Here is a 15,726-nt window from a genome sequence, read left to right as displayed (position 1 = left end):
GGTGAGTAGAGGAGGAAAATAAGGGTCAGCGATCTCCTGGGCTCCCCTCGGGGTAGGAGCAACCCCGTGGCAGGGGTTGGAGCTGGATGAGCTTTCAGGTCCCTTCCAACCCAAACCAGGCTGGGATTCTGTGATTTTATGACATATGTGTGTGTGTATGTACATAAAAAGATCTATCATTCTCTTTGAATGAAGAGGAAGTGGTTTGGGTGCAAACATGTAGACATAAGGAGATTTGCTGTTGCTTAAATATGTCTCAACTGTAAAGGGAAACTGTCAGCTCAGCTGTTTTGTAGGAAAGGTGTAAAAGTGAGGGTGTATTTGGGACAGGGAAACGCCAGCACAGCCCTCCCTGAGCACGGGGCTGGGTGGTCTCTGCTCCAGCACTGACCTGCCCCACCTCGGTCCCCTCCTGCTGCACCCCAGCACCAGCAGCACCCCAGGGCTCTCACCTCAGAGCTGCTGCCCCAAAGACCCTTTCTTCACAGCATTTCCTCAGCTCTGAAACTGCCTCCTCCCAGCAGCGCTCAGGAACATCCCCCCCACTGCTCCCCCCTGCCTCTCTAATCCCTTTATGGTGTTTGCACCGACCCTGCTCTTTGCCTCCTCTCTAATCTCCCCACCAAACAGCCTGAGCAGGACACAGGCATGGGCTGATCCCACTGAACCTGCGAGGAAGCGCTCCTGCCTGGGCTCCGTGGTCCAGGGCTCCGGGGGATGCTCCTGGGTTTTAACAACCTCGGCTCTGAGCCACATCCTGAGCCCTGGATGGGGATCTGGAGTAGGACACAAGCTCTGCATCCCAGCAGCAATGCTTTGTGCTGTGCCCAGGGATGATCCCTCCAGTGATCCCTCCAGGCTGCTGTGGGGAGGGATCTGAGAGCCAAGGCTGCGGGGTCTCCAGCTCAATCCCTGCCTTGTTGTAGCCGGGGTGAAGGTGTTAACAGTCACCCCAGGAGGCAAGTTAATCCCTGTTTAAGTACTGGCAGGTAAATTAGCCCCTATTTAACCCTTTCTTGGTAAAGCATGTTGTGTTACTGAAGTGTTCCAACCTGGCAAATTTCCTAAGGCTTTTATTATTACTATTAAAGCAAAGGCTTTAATAACATCTTTGGTGTATTCTGGCACGGCTGGAGAACACTTGGGCTGATAAAGTCTCAAAGTCAGAGAGATAAGAACTGAAAGTGTTTAGGCCTTGCCCAGATCTCCCCGGGAGAGCTCTGTGGGCATCACTGGCTGCAGGTCCATGGCCATCACCCCAAATAACAGTGCTGGGAAAGGGAACAGCCCTGCTGCATCCTGCAGCATCGCCTGCAACTGCTGTGTGATCCCGGTGGGCACTGGATGGCATCTCCATCACTGTGGTGGAGGTGATGGTTGGGCTGTGCTGCAGCAATGAAGCAGAATCAGCTTCTCCTCCTGCTGTGTGCTATCTCCAGCACCATACCACAGCTCTGAATGGGCACCAGCAAAGGCCTCTGGAGATTTAATGTGTCACCTTTTACTTCTACAAGGACAATGCTGCTCCCTTCTGCCTCCAGCTCCTCTGGCTGCTGACCTTGGGCCAGTCACTGATTCCGAGTCGGATGCCTTGTGGTGGTTAATATTTACTGTACCTGGTGCAGAGGGGAGCGGGCAGGAACCTGCTGATTGCAGAGCATGGGCTGGCTTGGGGGATGAAATGTTGTTCAGGAGCTCAAGGATCCAGGTGTGGATTGTGTTCAGTGTTACTGGTGTAACATAGAGTTGATGCTACAGAAACAGCTGGAATTAGACTGAGGAGGGGCAAGACCTGATCCCAAGAAAACCTGACTGAGCAGATGCCCAGCACTCCATGGCAGAAACCCTTTCGTGCTCACTGAAATCCCTCTTGACATGAAACAATTTGGCATCAAGCACATACCTGGTGAGCTGCTCGGCTGCAGGGCTGGGGCAGGGATGGGATGTGGCTGTGCGCCCATGGGCTGGTCCCCAAACAGCCATAAACAGCCCGTGTTTGTCCTCCTGGAGCCGGATGGGCTTTGACCAGGTGAGGGATTATCATGTTTGCTCTGGCTTCCCCATTTGGGTACTTTGGTGCTCAGTAATTCAAAGAGGAGCTCTGCTCCCCAACCCAGTTACCAGTGAGTGTTAACGAAGCCTGAAGCTTGCTTGGTTTCTCCAAGCCCACTCATGCTTTGGGGTGTTTCTGCTCAGCTGGATGATTCCAGGAGGGAAACTGGGGCTTTCACTGGCAATAAAAAGAGGCTCTCCCATGCCCAGCTCAGGGATGTGAACCCTGGCATCTCATACAAACACACTGGTGCTGGTCCTGCTGTCTGCTGGAAGGATGGAACCCATCGGGCTCCAGAGAGATGGCTCTGCTCTCCCTGGGTTGGGTTTGTGATGGTCCCCAGGGTATGCAGGTCCATCTCCATCCTTCCTGTTTTCCATCAAAGCTCACCATCAGCACTGCTCCCCCAGCCCTGAGGCGGGTCTCATGTGCTCCAGCTCCCTGAGCAGGACAGGGATGTGTGCACCAGGCCAAGGGATCCTGCAGAGCTGCTGCTGATCCATCACTTGTGTTGCAATGTCTCCGGGAAGTGCTGCTGCTGGGCTGCACACCCAGGGGTACATTTCCTCCTGTGCTGGGGTGATTTCCAAACAGGAATGAGGAAACAGTGAGCTCTGCAACTGCATTCATGGATGTGTCCCTAAAATACCCTGGAGAGGGAGGTGGCTGTTTTTGAGCTGCACCCCAGCTCCAGCTACAGGAGCCTTGGGTGGCACAAGGGTGACACAGAGGAGACCCACGTGGCTCTGCCACTGCTGCTCTGGGAACGTCGGGCACATCCCTGGGTGCCACCTCCTTGGCACGGGAGCTGGAGGCAGCAGGCAGGGGCAGTGGGGCTGGTGATGGTGACGTCCAGCCTGCCCGCAGCCCACTGCCACTGATGTCAGCACCCGGGGACCAAAATTGCTCATTAAGTTTTGCTTCTCTCTCTGCCAATCTCATTTCCTGGTTCTTGTGCAATCACAGATGCTTTTGGGTTTCTTCCGGGTTCTTTATCCGCCCGTGGGACCAAAACACCTTCAGAAGGAAAACAGCTGGAGGCTTGGGGTCAGTGCCAGTTGAGGAGGTGCAATGGGGGCAGTTTGTGGGTCTGTGTCTAGCAAGGAGGTGTCCTGATGGGGGGACATTGACTGTCAAGCGGATTTTTGCAGTGCTCCAATGCAGACGTTTTACTGTTTTGCAGAAAAACATTCCTGGGGTGAGTCAGGCGGCCACAAGCATGAGTCCGCCTCAAGGACCGGGGCAATCAGCAAACCCCAGAGGCTGGTTGTGCTTTAAAGCCTTTTCTCATGTGCAGCATTGAGAAACTGCTCAGAGGCCGAGGCTGAAGGGTCGGGGTGCGCTCAGCCGGCCGCGTTTGCTGGGGGTTGTTTGGCTCCTGCCCTCCTCCCAGAAGGAAAACACCGGAGCCTTTGTGATAACAGCCGGGAGGCGCCGGGTGTTTGCGCTGCGCTGTGCGCGGGCGCGTTGGGGATCCGTCTGCTCCGACAGCCGCGAGCCCCGGGGCGCACCGATGGAAAACAGGGAAGGCAGCGCCCCGTTTATCCCGGGAGAGCTTTGGGACCGGCCGCAGAGCTGCACAATGGGGCCGGATTGAAATAACCTATTCCAGTTCACAGCTGCTGGCTATGGGGTGTTGGGTGTAAACCAGATCAGAGCAATTGCTGAGCAGGGAGAGCATTTGGTTTTGAGGGTACTTAACTGTGTCCCAGTGCTTACAAATGCAGAAGTTGTACTTCAGCTCAACCCTGTACGGTAGCAAGGGGCTGCAGTTGGTGATTTCTGCTCCTGTGTTTCTTGCTCTTTCAAAGCACAGACACCCGGGAGGCAAATGCAGCCCTGCAGCAGCAAAGGGCTGGAGCAGGTGGGCAGCAGTTGTCCTGGGGGTGTCCAGGGTTGGGTAGGGGGAACATGGGTGGTGGTAGGGCTGCCAGGGACCTGGTTAACCCTGTCCCCAGGGATGTGGATGCCTCTGTCCCCAAGATCAGCCAGACACCTCACTCCACTCTGAGGCATCGCACTCCACAGGGTCACAGGCCCATTGAGGCTTTTGGGGGACTTTCAAGGGGGGCATGCACTGAGCCAGCCTCACTGGGCAGAGCACCCGCTGGCATGCAGGAGCTGACCCTACAAAAACAACGTGCCAGGAGGGGGGATGAAGCAGCAAGGGAGCAGGAGGCTGTAAATTATATTTTCACTGAATAATACATGTTTTATAAATAACAAGTTCTTTGCCAAGAACTTGTTGTTGATCAATAAAGTGAGATTTTCACCATGAGTTAGTTATCGCTTTAATAAGTAATCACAGAATCCCAGACCTCTTGGGTGGAAGGGACCTCAAAGCTCCTCCAGCTCCAACCGCTGCCACAGGCAGGGACCCCTTCCACTGGAGCAGCTGCTCCAAGCCCCTGTGTCCAACCTGGCCTTGAACACTGCCAGGGATGGGGCAGCCACAGCTTCTCTGGGCACCCTGTGCCAGCGCCTCAGCACTCTCACAGGTCAGGGTTTCCCCGCTGTTTCCCGTGTTCGGATGGGAAGCACATCGCGCTCCGAACGCTGCTCCCAGGGTCCGGCCGCGGTGCCGCAGCCTCCCGGGGCGGAGCCGCATCCACCCCCTCCCCTCCGGCCACGGGCGCGTATAAAGAGCGGAGGGCGCGGGCGTGGGCAGCGCTGGGGCCGGTGAGCGGCGGGGCTGCGGGTTCGAGCCCCGCGGGGGGACGCTCGGTGGGGGGGTGCTGTGCTGTGCTGTGCTGCCTGGGCGCTGTTGGGGGTGGTTTGTTTCGGGGGTTTGGAGGCTTTTTAACGGGTGGGAACGGGCCGGGGGTGATGCCGCGCTCACCTGCACGCTCCCGCAGGGCCATCGCCATGTCGGTGTCGCACAGCTCCAGGCTGAACAAGCTGGTGCGGGAGCAGTACATGCGGCTGCCCCAGGACGGGCTGGTGCAGGTCACCTACGTCTGGATCGACGGCAGCGGGGAGGGTGTGCGCTGCAAGAGCAGGACCCTTGACAAGGAGCCCAAGAGCATCGAAGGTAACGCCGCTGCTTGTCCCTCTGGGTGGTGGGCGGCGGTGTGCAGGGCTGGGGAAAAGTTCTGGGGTGCTTCAGGCACTGGAAGCTGGCACGTGCGCTTCCTGGTTGTGTGGCACTGGTGAGACCCACTTTAGTTATCTCATGGGGTTGTATCAAGCGTGTTGCTGTGGTTTGCTTAATCTGTGCCAGTAGCCCTGGGTGAGAAGGGGAAGATGAGATCCTCACCCGTTTCTGCCAGGGAAACAGGCATGGAGATGTGTCTGCATCTGGATGGGGCTTGGTGGAGGGAGGTGAAGTGGCTGAGGCTGATCCTGCCTGTACCCTGGTTGTGCTGGGGGAATGAACCCACTCATGCTCAGGAGTACTGCTAGGCAGGAAAACTTTTTGGCCATCGTCATCCCACAGCACTCAGTGCCCTCTGGGTTCTTCATCCTGGGTCTAAGCCACCAACACTTGGCACAATCCATATCTGAGATAACTTTTTGCAATCCCACTCCTCTCTCTGTCTCCCTCCTGCCTCATAGATGTCCCTGAGTGGAATTTCGATGGCTCCAGCACGGCACAGGCAGAGGGCTCCAACAGTGACATGTTCCTGGTGCCCGTCCGCATGTTCAGGGACCCTTTCTGCCTGGACCCCAACAAGCTGGTGCTCTGCGAAGTGCTGAAGTACAACAGGAAACCTGCAGGTGAGCACCTCCAGTATGTGCCCCTGCTTCCATGGGTTACCCACTTACTGTTTAGGGTGCCAACCCTCCGAGGAGCTGCTCGCTCTGCACCGCTGGTCCTGGGGAGCAGCTCAGCACTGGGTGCTTGGCCTGAGGCTCTGAAATTCAAGTGCTGGTGGTGGCGGTTGCTTGCAGGAACCTGTTCTGGAGGTGCAGGGCGAGGAGAAGAGCAGTGAGATGTGGAGCTCATGGCGCTTGCCAGCTCAAGTGTGCTGAAGGCGTCACCTGGCTTTTGAGCCTGAGCACATCCAGCCCCGGGGCTGGGGTTAACCCGGGGAGCGGTGGGAGTTTTAAAGTGCTGGGCTTGTGGCTGCTTTCCTTGCTGATGGGCAGCTGTGGAGAAGGAGGCAGAAGGTGCTGACCTTTCGCAAGCAGCCCTGGAGCACACCGGCTCTTGGTCTCTTATCACTGCAGGCAGAAGCCGGCGGTCCCAGTGTCTGTCCTGTTCCTCTGATAAAGCCCCAGACAGAGGACAGGCAGACGGTGCACAGGGACATGCTGAGGGGCTCCCGGAGGGGGTTCTGTCAGCAACCAACTGGTTATTTCCTGGTGCAGTGGGGCCATGTCCCTGCTGGGTGCATCGGGGAGGGAGGACAGCATCTGCGGGGTGATGCAGAGGAGAGGCTGTGGGCAGCGATGGTGCAAGACAGAGCTGGTTCCTCCTCAGACAGCACCATGGCTTTCAGCCAGGGGGAACAGTGTTGGCTGAGATTCCTGCCCGGCAGCTCCTCCATGGCAGCTCTTTGTAAAGAGACCCCCAGGCCCTGGAGCTCCTGGGACTGGAGCCAGGGCAGAGAGCTGAGCCCAGAGCCCCACAGATAAGGGGTGCACCTTCCATCTATTCCCAGGGGGGTCTCTATGGACATTAAGGACTCTGTGGGCTCTGTGTGGGTGATAACTTCCTTCCCCCTTCTCCCATCAGTGCAAGGGGTTATCACTGCTCTTCCCCAGCCCCACGCTATGGGCATGTATTGTAGCTGCTTTGGGGTCTTTTACTGTGATTTAAAGGCAGAATTTGCAGCCTGGAGGCTGCCTGTCCCTGTCACAACAGTTGTTCAGCTGTGTTTTCCCTTACAGCTGTGGTCCAAGTCCTCATTCCCCTATTCTGGCATGTTGTCCTGTGTTAGGATGGTTCTCTGCTATCTGTATCTTTCCTGGCAAAGCTCTGATTACCCTGAGCTCCACCAGCCAACGTGGAGCTGGAGAAAGAGAAGGATGATTAAGCTGGGGGTGAATTAGTGATGGGAGATGTATAGTCAGTGTTCCCAGATCTGCTAGATGCCTGTAGAACAGGGCTGGGGGATAGCTCCTGGTCTCTTGGTGTGTAAGAGGGGGAGGATGTTCATGGACCATTGGTGGTGGTTTGGGGAGCAGGCTAATTACACACTCAGCCTGTGTCCTGATGCTGTGGGGATGGAGTAGCTCTGTAAGGAGGAGGTGGGTGAGCAGGGAGCTTTGCAGGAAGAGGGGATTTCCTCACTGGTTCTCTTAAGGCTTCTGTGGGAAGCACTTGGCAGTGGTGGAGTGAAGCAGGATGGAGCAGAGCATGGTGTGTGCCTGTCCATGGCACAGGTCTAACCCAGCCCTCTCTGCTCCCAGAAACCAACCTGAGACACACATGCAAGAAGGTCATGGACTTGGTTAAGGACAGCCACCCCTGGTTTGGGATGGAGCAGGAGTACACACTGCTGGGCATCAATGGCCACCCCTATGGCTGGCCCGACAACGGCTTCCCTGGCCCACAAGGTAAGTACCCATCCCTTCCCCACCCCCAGCGCTCCCCTTGACTCCCACCCTCTGCCTGGCTGTGAGCATCCCATCCCCATCCTCGGTGCAGCTTCCCCGTGGTGGCTGGCACAGGGATGGGGTTAGGAGCCGTTTGCAGGGAGCCCTCATGTGAGCCGTGCGGCAGTGCTGCTCCCGCTGGGCTCCCTGCAGAGCACAAACAGCTCAGCTCAGCCGCACCACTTGTTTGGCAAGGGCCGGGACAGCTCCTCCCGTGGCTGCTCGGAAAGAGCGGCTCATGGAGCCCTCCTGAGCGAGCCCCAGCGCCTCTGCTGCTGCCTGGACCAGGGCCAGGGGTTTCCCAGCCCGCATCATCAGCCTTCCGTGGAGACCGGCTGCTTTCAACATCTCCCTTGCCGCAGGCGGGGAGGAGATCTGGGCCTGGCCTGCTTGAGATGCTGCATAAAACCACAGCCATGAACAGTGTCTGCTGTTGTCAAAACAACCTCGGCTGCTTGATGTGCTCAGAGGGTCCCCAGGTGCCGCGGGGCAGACCAAGCTGCCCTTATCTCCCGGCCACCTCCCGGTTGATGCATTACAAGTCCTGTTTAACTGCCAAATAAGGCTGAGGTTGCAGAGATGAATTGCTCACACTCCTGGAGTAGGGGTCAATGGCTTGATGGACTGTGGAGGGAAACACTGTTTAATTCCCATAAGTCCTCTGCAGATGATGGCTGGTACCTGGGAGCTGTGGGGTTATGCTGCTGTGCTGCTGGTGGTGCCAAAAGCTTTACTTTGGGGGTGACTCCTTCTTCCTTTCCAGGCCCTTATTACTGTGGGGTTGGAGCAGACAAGGTGTATGGCCGTGACATCGTGGAGTCCCACTACAAGGCATGTCTCTACGCAGGGGTGAAGATCTGTGGCACCAATGCAGAGGTGATGCCCTCCCAGGTACGTGTGGATGGCCCTGTGCAGCCCCTCTTTATGGTGATGGATACGAGTTACTGTGAAGCTGGAATAACCCAGCAACTCTTCTGGGATGCCAAATCCAGTGACTCTCCACATAGGTTTTGTCTAGATGGGAGCAGTTGTATGAATGATGGGATGAAAATGTCTGTGTTTGGTGTCCTCCTAACTCATCCTGATATGCAAATCCCTGCTTTTTGGGGCAGGCACGTGAAATCACAGCTGAGCCGAAGTGCAGGCGAGCTCCTCACAGAGCTGGCAGCCAGTGTGGAGCTGGGTGCTTCCCTGTGCTCTCCTTCACCATGGAGCAGGGGTGCAGGAGACAGTGGGAGCCAGGATGGGCTGTGGGAGCAGCACCTGGAGCAGTGGGAAGCTCGGGTGGGACATGGCCTTGGGAAGCAGCTGGGGGGGATCTGGGATCAGTCAGGACTTAGCTGGAGTTGCCCCTGATTGCATTAGGCGGGTGCCCAGACTGACGGATGCATTGTGAGCTGCAGACTCTCCTGATGTGGTGGTGATAAGCGGGGGCTTATCTGGGCCAGGACTTTTAACGACCCTGCTGTTTGCCAGGGCTTCTCCAGGGTCCTTCTTGGCTGCTTCCTGCATCCCGGGCTCCATCTGTCTGGGCCATGGCAGCAGCCATGACTGCGTCACTCGCTGCTTAGTCACTGTGGATGGCGCAACCCCAGCTCCTGCAGGGACAGAACAGCCCTGGGGGGGACTCACGGGCTTCTCTTTAGTCCCCTCCCCTCTGCAGTGTGGGTTGGGGGATTCATCATGCCAGCAGCTCCAGCACCAGCCTTGAAGGCCGGAGTGGTGCTTATTTACCTCCTTTTTATTAAGACCCTTCTGATTTGCTCTAGTTTTAGTTGTTTATTCCTAGTTTTTTGCATGCCAAAGCTGTCCTGTTGCTTAACTCCATGCTTCCCATCCCTGTTGCTGATACCTAAGAGAAAAGCTTGGCTGTTGCCCAGGCTGGTAGCTCCCCCTGAGGGGTTGTAGGGATGTGATGGATGGGGGGGGCACAAACCTGCCCATCCTCACTAGTACTTGCTTGCACCTTCCAGTGGGAATTCCAGGTGGGCCCGTGTGAAGGCATTGAGATGGGGGATCACCTCTGGATGGCTCGGTTCATCCTACACCGTGTCTGTGAAGACTTTGGGGTTGTGGCTACTCTGGACCCCAAACCAATGACCGGGAACTGGAACGGCGCCGGGTGTCACACCAACTACAGCACCGAGGAGATGCGGAGAGAAGGGGGCCTCAAGTGAGTCCTGGGGGGTCCCTGGGAGGTCTGGGGTGTCCTTGGCTCCGTAGAGTGTAAGTCTCTGTGCCTGGGTGGCTGCACCAGGCAGGGCTGGGCCTGTCATAGAATCATGGAATGGTTTGGGTTGGAAAGAACCTTAAGATCATCCAGTTCCAACCCCTGCCATGGGCGGGGACAGCTCCCCCTAGACCATGTCCGGGTCATGAGAGTGTCCCCTGGGGTGTCCTCATCACAGAGGTGCATAGAGGAGGGGGTTACAGCCTTCCTGCCCATAGGAACACCCCCCAAATGGACCAGCTGACAAACCCATCCCTGTTCTCTCCCACAGACACATCGAAGCTGCCATCGAGAAGCTGAGCAAGCGGCACGACTACCACATCTGTGTGTACGACCCACGGGGCGGCAGGGACAACTCCCGGCGCCTCACCGGCCACCACGAGACCTCCAACATCTTCGAGTTCTCCGCCGGCGTGGCCAACCGAGGCGCCAGCATCCGCATCCCGCGCCAGGTGGGCCAGGATGGGTACGGATACTTTGAGGACCGGCGGCCGGCGGCCAACTGCGACCCCTATGCGGTCACCGAGGCCATCATGAGGACCACGGTGCTCAACGAGACCAGCGTGGAGACCAAGGACTATGCTGACCACTGAGGCATGGGGCGGGTGGAGGCTTTGGTTTCTACACTGGCTTCTCCGGTGGGATGCGTGCTCTGCGGTGTCCTGGGCTGCAAGCTCAGCCTCTTTAGGAGCCTTGCTTCTGGTCTTGTGAAACGTTGCCTTAGGAATATAAATATATAAATATTTTATAGCAGGAGGGAGGTGGCAACCTGTTTTCTCAACCACTTTCTTTTCTGGTTCTTGGTTTTAGGTTGTATGTGGGGAGGGTTTTTTTAAACTTGGATTGAGGTTTTCCCAATGGACTTTACTCTGGGATGTACAGATCCCTGTGTGGAAGCTGTGGCTGCTGCTGGTGGCACCTGGGGAGGGTGGGTGCTTTACTCCATCTCTGTTGCAAGGAAATGATAATAAATAATTCTCCTGGCTCCTGGCAGCTGGGTTGTGCTGTAATGGGTGCCTTGTTCCATAGCTCCTTGAGCTCCAGGGAGGATTGCATTTGGGTCTTGCTGGAGGATCCTTGGGGAAGCTGTCTGGAGCTGCCTTTCCCCATTTCCCGGCGCTGAAAGGCCATCTCCTTCCATCGTGATCCCCGAAAGCAAACAGAGAGGCGCAGGCTGAGCAAACAGGGGCAGCAGCTGGCTGGGTTTACACAGGGTGTGCGCTGCTGAGTCAGCACATCCAGCGCTGGGCATGGTGAGCAGCAGCCCTCCCCTCTGGGGACACATTTGGGTGAGGGAGGAGAGCCTGGGATACCTCCTGCTGCACCCGGGGTGATGCTGTGCTGAACAGAGAGACACAGTGCAGCTCCTGGGGTGGGAGACTCTTTGCAGGAGGGGTCTTAGATCATATTAATGGAGTAAAGCCCCCAAGTAGGGTATCTGTGTGAAGATGCGGTGGCAACAGCATCTCTAATGGCCTGGTCCTTCGGGACTCTCCACAGTACAACTGTGGGGAGGAGCTAGCTGCTATCACAGCAGACGGACCTCTGGTCACAGGGACACCCTGAGCAGGAAGTAACCATGAGGGGTTACCTGCAGGTGAAGGGAAGCAGCAGCATGAATGTTCAGGGAACAGCTCCATGGAATCCCAGCCTGGTTTGCATTGGAAGGGAGCTTAAAGCTCCTCCAGTTCCAACCCCTGCCACGGGCAGGGACCCCTTCCACTGGAGCAGCTGCTCCAAGCCCCTGTGTCCAACCTGGCCTTGAACACTGCCAGGGATGGGGCAGCCACAGCTTCTCTGGGCACCCTGTGCCAGCGCCTCAGCACCCTCACAGGAAGAGCTTCTGCCTAAGAGCTCATCTCAGTCTCCCCTCTCTTGGGCAGGTTCAAGCCATTCCCCTTGGCCTGTCCCTACAGGCCCTTGTCCCAAGCCCCTCTCCAGCTTTCCTGCAGCCCCTTTAGGCACTGGAGCTGCTCTCAGGTCTCCCCTTCAGGAGCCTTCTCTTGTCCAGGCTGCCCCAGCCCAGCTCTCTCAGCCTGGCTCCAGAGCAGAGCTGCTCCAGCCCTTGCAGCATCTCCATGGCCTCCTCTGGACTTGTTTGTCCACTCCAGTGCAGTCATGAGGATTTGGAAACTGGTTTGATGCTTATCTCTGGATCTGAAGCAGCTGACAAACTGAAATGCTGATCTCCATGTCCCTCCTGTGGGTCACAGCACTGCCAATGGAGCAGGGAGCAGGGTCTGGGGGCCATGCTGCAGGTATCCAGGAGCCCTCGGTGTCTCTGAGCTGTTCAAGAACAAATGTAAGCCATCCCTGCCCTAAGGAGGACACATTTTCCTTCCAGAAATTGCTGTTTGGGATGTTCAATGTTTTTCATCAAAACCACAACACTGTCGTCTTCTCCTCTCATTTCTATGATGTCTTTAATGGGTAATTTGAGCCCTGTGACAATGACTGATGGATGCAGCTGGAAAATCAATAAAGAGCTAAATCTGGAGCAGGAAGATGCATGTTTGTTTCCTGGGCTGTACCACAGGCTTAAAGGACTTCAGCTTTCATCATACTGTGCTGTGCAGCCCCTGCTAAATCTGGGGGATCATGTGAATCCACACTGCAAACGTCATTGAGCAGACACAGCACCATGGTACCTCCAAACACTTTGTACCTGTTCCTGGATCTCACCCTGCAATTCCTCTCTGAGGAAGGACCCTCCTCTTCAGGGAACGACAGCAAGGCTCAAAAGGAGATTCAGAAAATTACCTAAAGCCACAGGTGTGGCTTTTTCCTGAGCTGGGATCGGGCCTGGCCACTGTTCTCTGGGGATGCTGCTGTCAGTCCCCACTCCCTGGAGCTGCTGCGTGCTTGGACACGCTTATCCTCTCCTTTGCCAGAACAAAAATCTTGCTTATACTTTCTGAGGCCAAAACAGGCCAGAAACTGTATGTCCTGGGTTTCTTTTTCCTAAAGCAGGAGTGATTCCCACCCCCACAGCCTGCAGCACAGGGGAAACAAGGACACCAGCAACTTCCCACAATAGCTTTGCTTATAATCTTGCTGTGTTCACCCCTGTTGAAGGTGGATTGTTGGGCTCAACTAGCCCTGAGGCTGCAGCTTGAGGCCGTGGTGAGGGGACAAGTGCATCCCTCCCCATCTGAGGGTTGCACAGTGCTGGGAGGAGGTGCTCCAGTGCTTCAGGCTGGACCATGATGGGCGGAAGCAGCGGTGGGACCCTCGCTGGCATCCGCTCCATCCAGGGCCACTGCAGGGAACCATTCCCAGGGCTTTCCCGAGCAAGCACCGCAGAGAGATGGCGCTGGGAGCAGGGAGCAAGAAGGGACCGGGATCTGGAGACGCTTCCCTGGGGATTGCTGCCCTCCGCAGGCGCAGCCGCGAGTAACAGCGAGCGGCCGCGGAGGGTGAGGTCGTGGTCCTGAAGGAGCTTTGGCTGCGCGGTGCGGGCAGGTTCTTCATCACAGGCTACTGTTCTAAACTCCCACCTGCCCCAGGACCACCCTGAGCCCCCGCCCGCTGCACAGACGCACCCACCTGCACCCCATCCTGTGCTCCCACACGAGCACTCACAGACAGTGGCAAAGAATCGGACAATAGAGCCTGGTTTGTGTTGGAAGGGACCTTAAAGCTCCTCCAGCTCCAACCCCTGCCACAGGCAGGGACCCCTTCCACTGGAGCAGCTGCTCCAAGCCCCTGTGTCCAACCTGGCCTTGAACACTGCCAGGGATGGGGCAGCCACAGCTTCTCTGGGCACCCTGTGCCAGCGCCTCAGCACCCTCACAGGGAAGAGCTTCTGCCTAAGAGCTCATCTCAGGCTCCCCTCTCTTGGGCAGGTTCAAGCCATTCCCCTTGGCCTGTCCCTACAGGCCCTTGTCCCAAGCTCCTCTCCAGCTTTCCTGCAGCCCCTTTAGGCACTGGAGCTGCTCTCAGGTCTCCCCTTCAGGAGCCTTCTCTTGTCCAGGCTGCCCCAGCCCAGCTCTCTCAGCCTGGCTCCAGAGCAGAGCTGCTCCAGCCCTCGCAGCATCTCCATGGCCTCCTCTGGCCTCGCTCCAACAGCTTCACGTCCCTCTGGTGCTGCTGCCCCAGAGCAGGATCATGAGACTTTGGTCACTTTCCCATACCCATCCCACCCCTCGGCCAGGGGCACAGAGCTGCCCAGGGTTGTGTTATCCCTCAGGGCTGTCATTCCTAGGGCCGTGACCTGACTGATGGCTAAGAGGTTCTGGCAGACAGATCCAGTGGGCTGCCACGCTGGGACACAAAAGGACCAGGCATCCACTGTGGTCCCTTCCTTCATCCCCCACCATTGAGCACCCTGCTGCAGAGGGGGACACCCAGGGTGGGAGAGCATTGTGACCACCCCATGATAGGGAGCAATGGCACAGAAGCTTGCAGGTTTCTCTGTGTTCGGATCTCTTTTTATCACTATAAATTCCATTACTTCGAAATCATTCAAGGCTGTCAGGATATTTTTTCCCAAGCCAGCTATAAAAAGGACATTAGAATTACAATCCTGGTGCTAACAATAGCATTACTCAAAGCTGCTGGCCAGAAGTGGGGAGCTCTGGGTAGAATAAAGACCTAAACTGAGACATCAATAATAACTTCTTTCTTCCCCTCACTGTCTTCCAGCCTGCAGAAGCTGCTCGGGTCTCTCTATCTTAATGAGCATTAAAGTGGTTTCAAATTAGAGCTACAGAAAATTGAAGTTCTGTTCCCTCAGAAGCTTAGTCTGGTCTTTAAAGGCCAGTGACCACACTCTGGGTTTGGATACGAGCATCTCTGGTCTCAAAGGCTCGTTACCAACAATTCACTGCTGCTGAAATGCAGCCACAACTGGAGAGGGACAGGCACAATGCAGCAGCACCCAATGGGCCAGAAGATGAGGTAGGGAGAGGTTTGCCTGGGGGGTCCTGGTCCTGGTCCCCCACTAACCCTGTGCAGCATTCCTGATCCAAGCCTTGCTCCTGGGAGCCTGACTATCAGGTAACCCTCCACTGGGCTGGTGCTGGGGTTGCAGTGGCTGCTTTCAGATCAGTTTAGTCCCTAAAAGTATGGGATGGAAGAGCCCCAGCAGCCCAACCTGAGCTGCAGGTGGGGTGTGTGGGGAGCCCCCAGGACACCCTGGGTGCAGCAGTGTCTTGCTGAGAGGGTGATGCAGCCAATAACCTGCAATGCAGGGTGGGTTTTCCCATCTATGTGACCAGCCCACATGGCATGGGGAAGGGGCCATGCTGGCTGCTGGGGGCCTGCTGCCCACTCACTGCTGGGCAGATAGAGCAATGAGACTTCCCAGGAAAGCCCATTCCCATGGCAGGGCCCAGCAGCTCCAGCTTCACCTCCTGCCTGCTCTGTGTTCGGATGGTGCAACACCGAGCAGTCATGGGTGATGTGATGATCAGTGGCTGCACCCAGAGTCCAGGGATTGTTTGTAGGAGCATTGGGGAAGGATGAGTGAGCACTGAGCTGGAGCTTGCACCCAGGTGTAAGAGGAGCCCATGGTCTGCCCTCCTGCTCCTGGCGGAGAAAGCAGCAGAGGCTGGAGCAACGCAGAGCAGATCTGCTGCCTCTTCCCATCAACCCTGCACTGTCCCTGCTCATGCCAGCCATGCTGCGACGGGCAAAGGCTCCCTGGCACCATGGTGAGGATAGGACAGGGTCTTCCTTGTGCTCCTTGCTGCAGTGGGGCTGCTGCTTTGCTCAGACAAGAGTCATAGAGCAGAGCTGTGAAGCCACAGCAGGGCTGATGGGTGGCTTGAGAAAGGTCTGCAAGAAATCCCCCTCCTGCAGGTGCCCCTAGAGCAGCCTTCACAAACAAGTCCTTAATGTCCCACAGCAGCCATCCCAGCACCCAGCCCCCCTCCTGAGCACCCAGGCCCATGGTGGGTGA

The 15,726-nt window shown here is 56.7% G+C and overlaps 1 protein-coding gene across 3 annotated transcripts; it reads left to right on the top strand.

Annotated features, from left to right (window-relative positions):
• The first annotated feature begins 3,087 nt into the window (after positions 1–3,087).
• Positions 3,088–10,834, top strand: LOC101880293 (glutamine synthetase). Of its 3 annotated transcripts, none has more exons than XM_031044160.2 (7): positions 3,088–3,111; positions 4,909–5,084; positions 5,609–5,770; positions 7,409–7,555; positions 8,358–8,485; positions 9,568–9,767; positions 10,096–10,834. In XM_031044160.2, the coding sequence occupies exons 2-7, from the start codon at positions 4,919–4,921 to the stop codon at positions 10,415–10,417; spliced, it is 1,125 nt and encodes a 374-aa protein (XP_030900020.2). In that variant the 5' UTR covers positions 3,088–3,111; positions 4,909–4,918; the 3' UTR covers positions 10,418–10,834. The 3 variants fall into 3 exon arrangements, with proteins under 3 accessions (XP_030900020.2, XP_030900019.2, XP_005143602.3); XM_031044159.2 differs by lacking the exon at positions 3,088–3,111 and adding an exon at positions 4,734–4,751; XM_005143545.4 differs by lacking the exon at positions 3,088–3,111 and having other exon boundaries at positions 4,865–5,084.
• Positions 10,835–15,726: the final 4,892 nt, after the last annotated feature.

Source organism: Melopsittacus undulatus, chromosome 11, assembly GCF_012275295.1.
Source record: "Melopsittacus undulatus isolate bMelUnd1 chromosome 11, bMelUnd1.mat.Z, whole genome shotgun sequence".
Lineage (NCBI taxonomy): Eukaryota > Metazoa > Chordata > Aves > Psittaciformes > Psittaculidae > Melopsittacus > Melopsittacus undulatus.
This window is presented reverse-complemented; position numbering and strand designations above follow the sequence as displayed.

Bases quoted from the DNA above. Each gene is read 5' to 3' on its own strand.
- LOC101880293 (XM_005143545.4), top strand. From the start codon at position 4,880: ATGCCGCGCTCACCTGCACGCTCCCGCAGGGCCATCGCCATGTCGGTG. The intron at 5,771-7,408 runs GTGAGCACCTCC...CTCTGCTCCCAG, and splicing joins GTACAACAGGAAACCTGCAG to AAACCAACCTGAGACACACA. The intron at 8,486-9,567 runs GTACGTGTGGAT...TGCACCTTCCAG, and splicing joins CAGAGGTGATGCCCTCCCAG to TGGGAATTCCAGGTGGGCCC.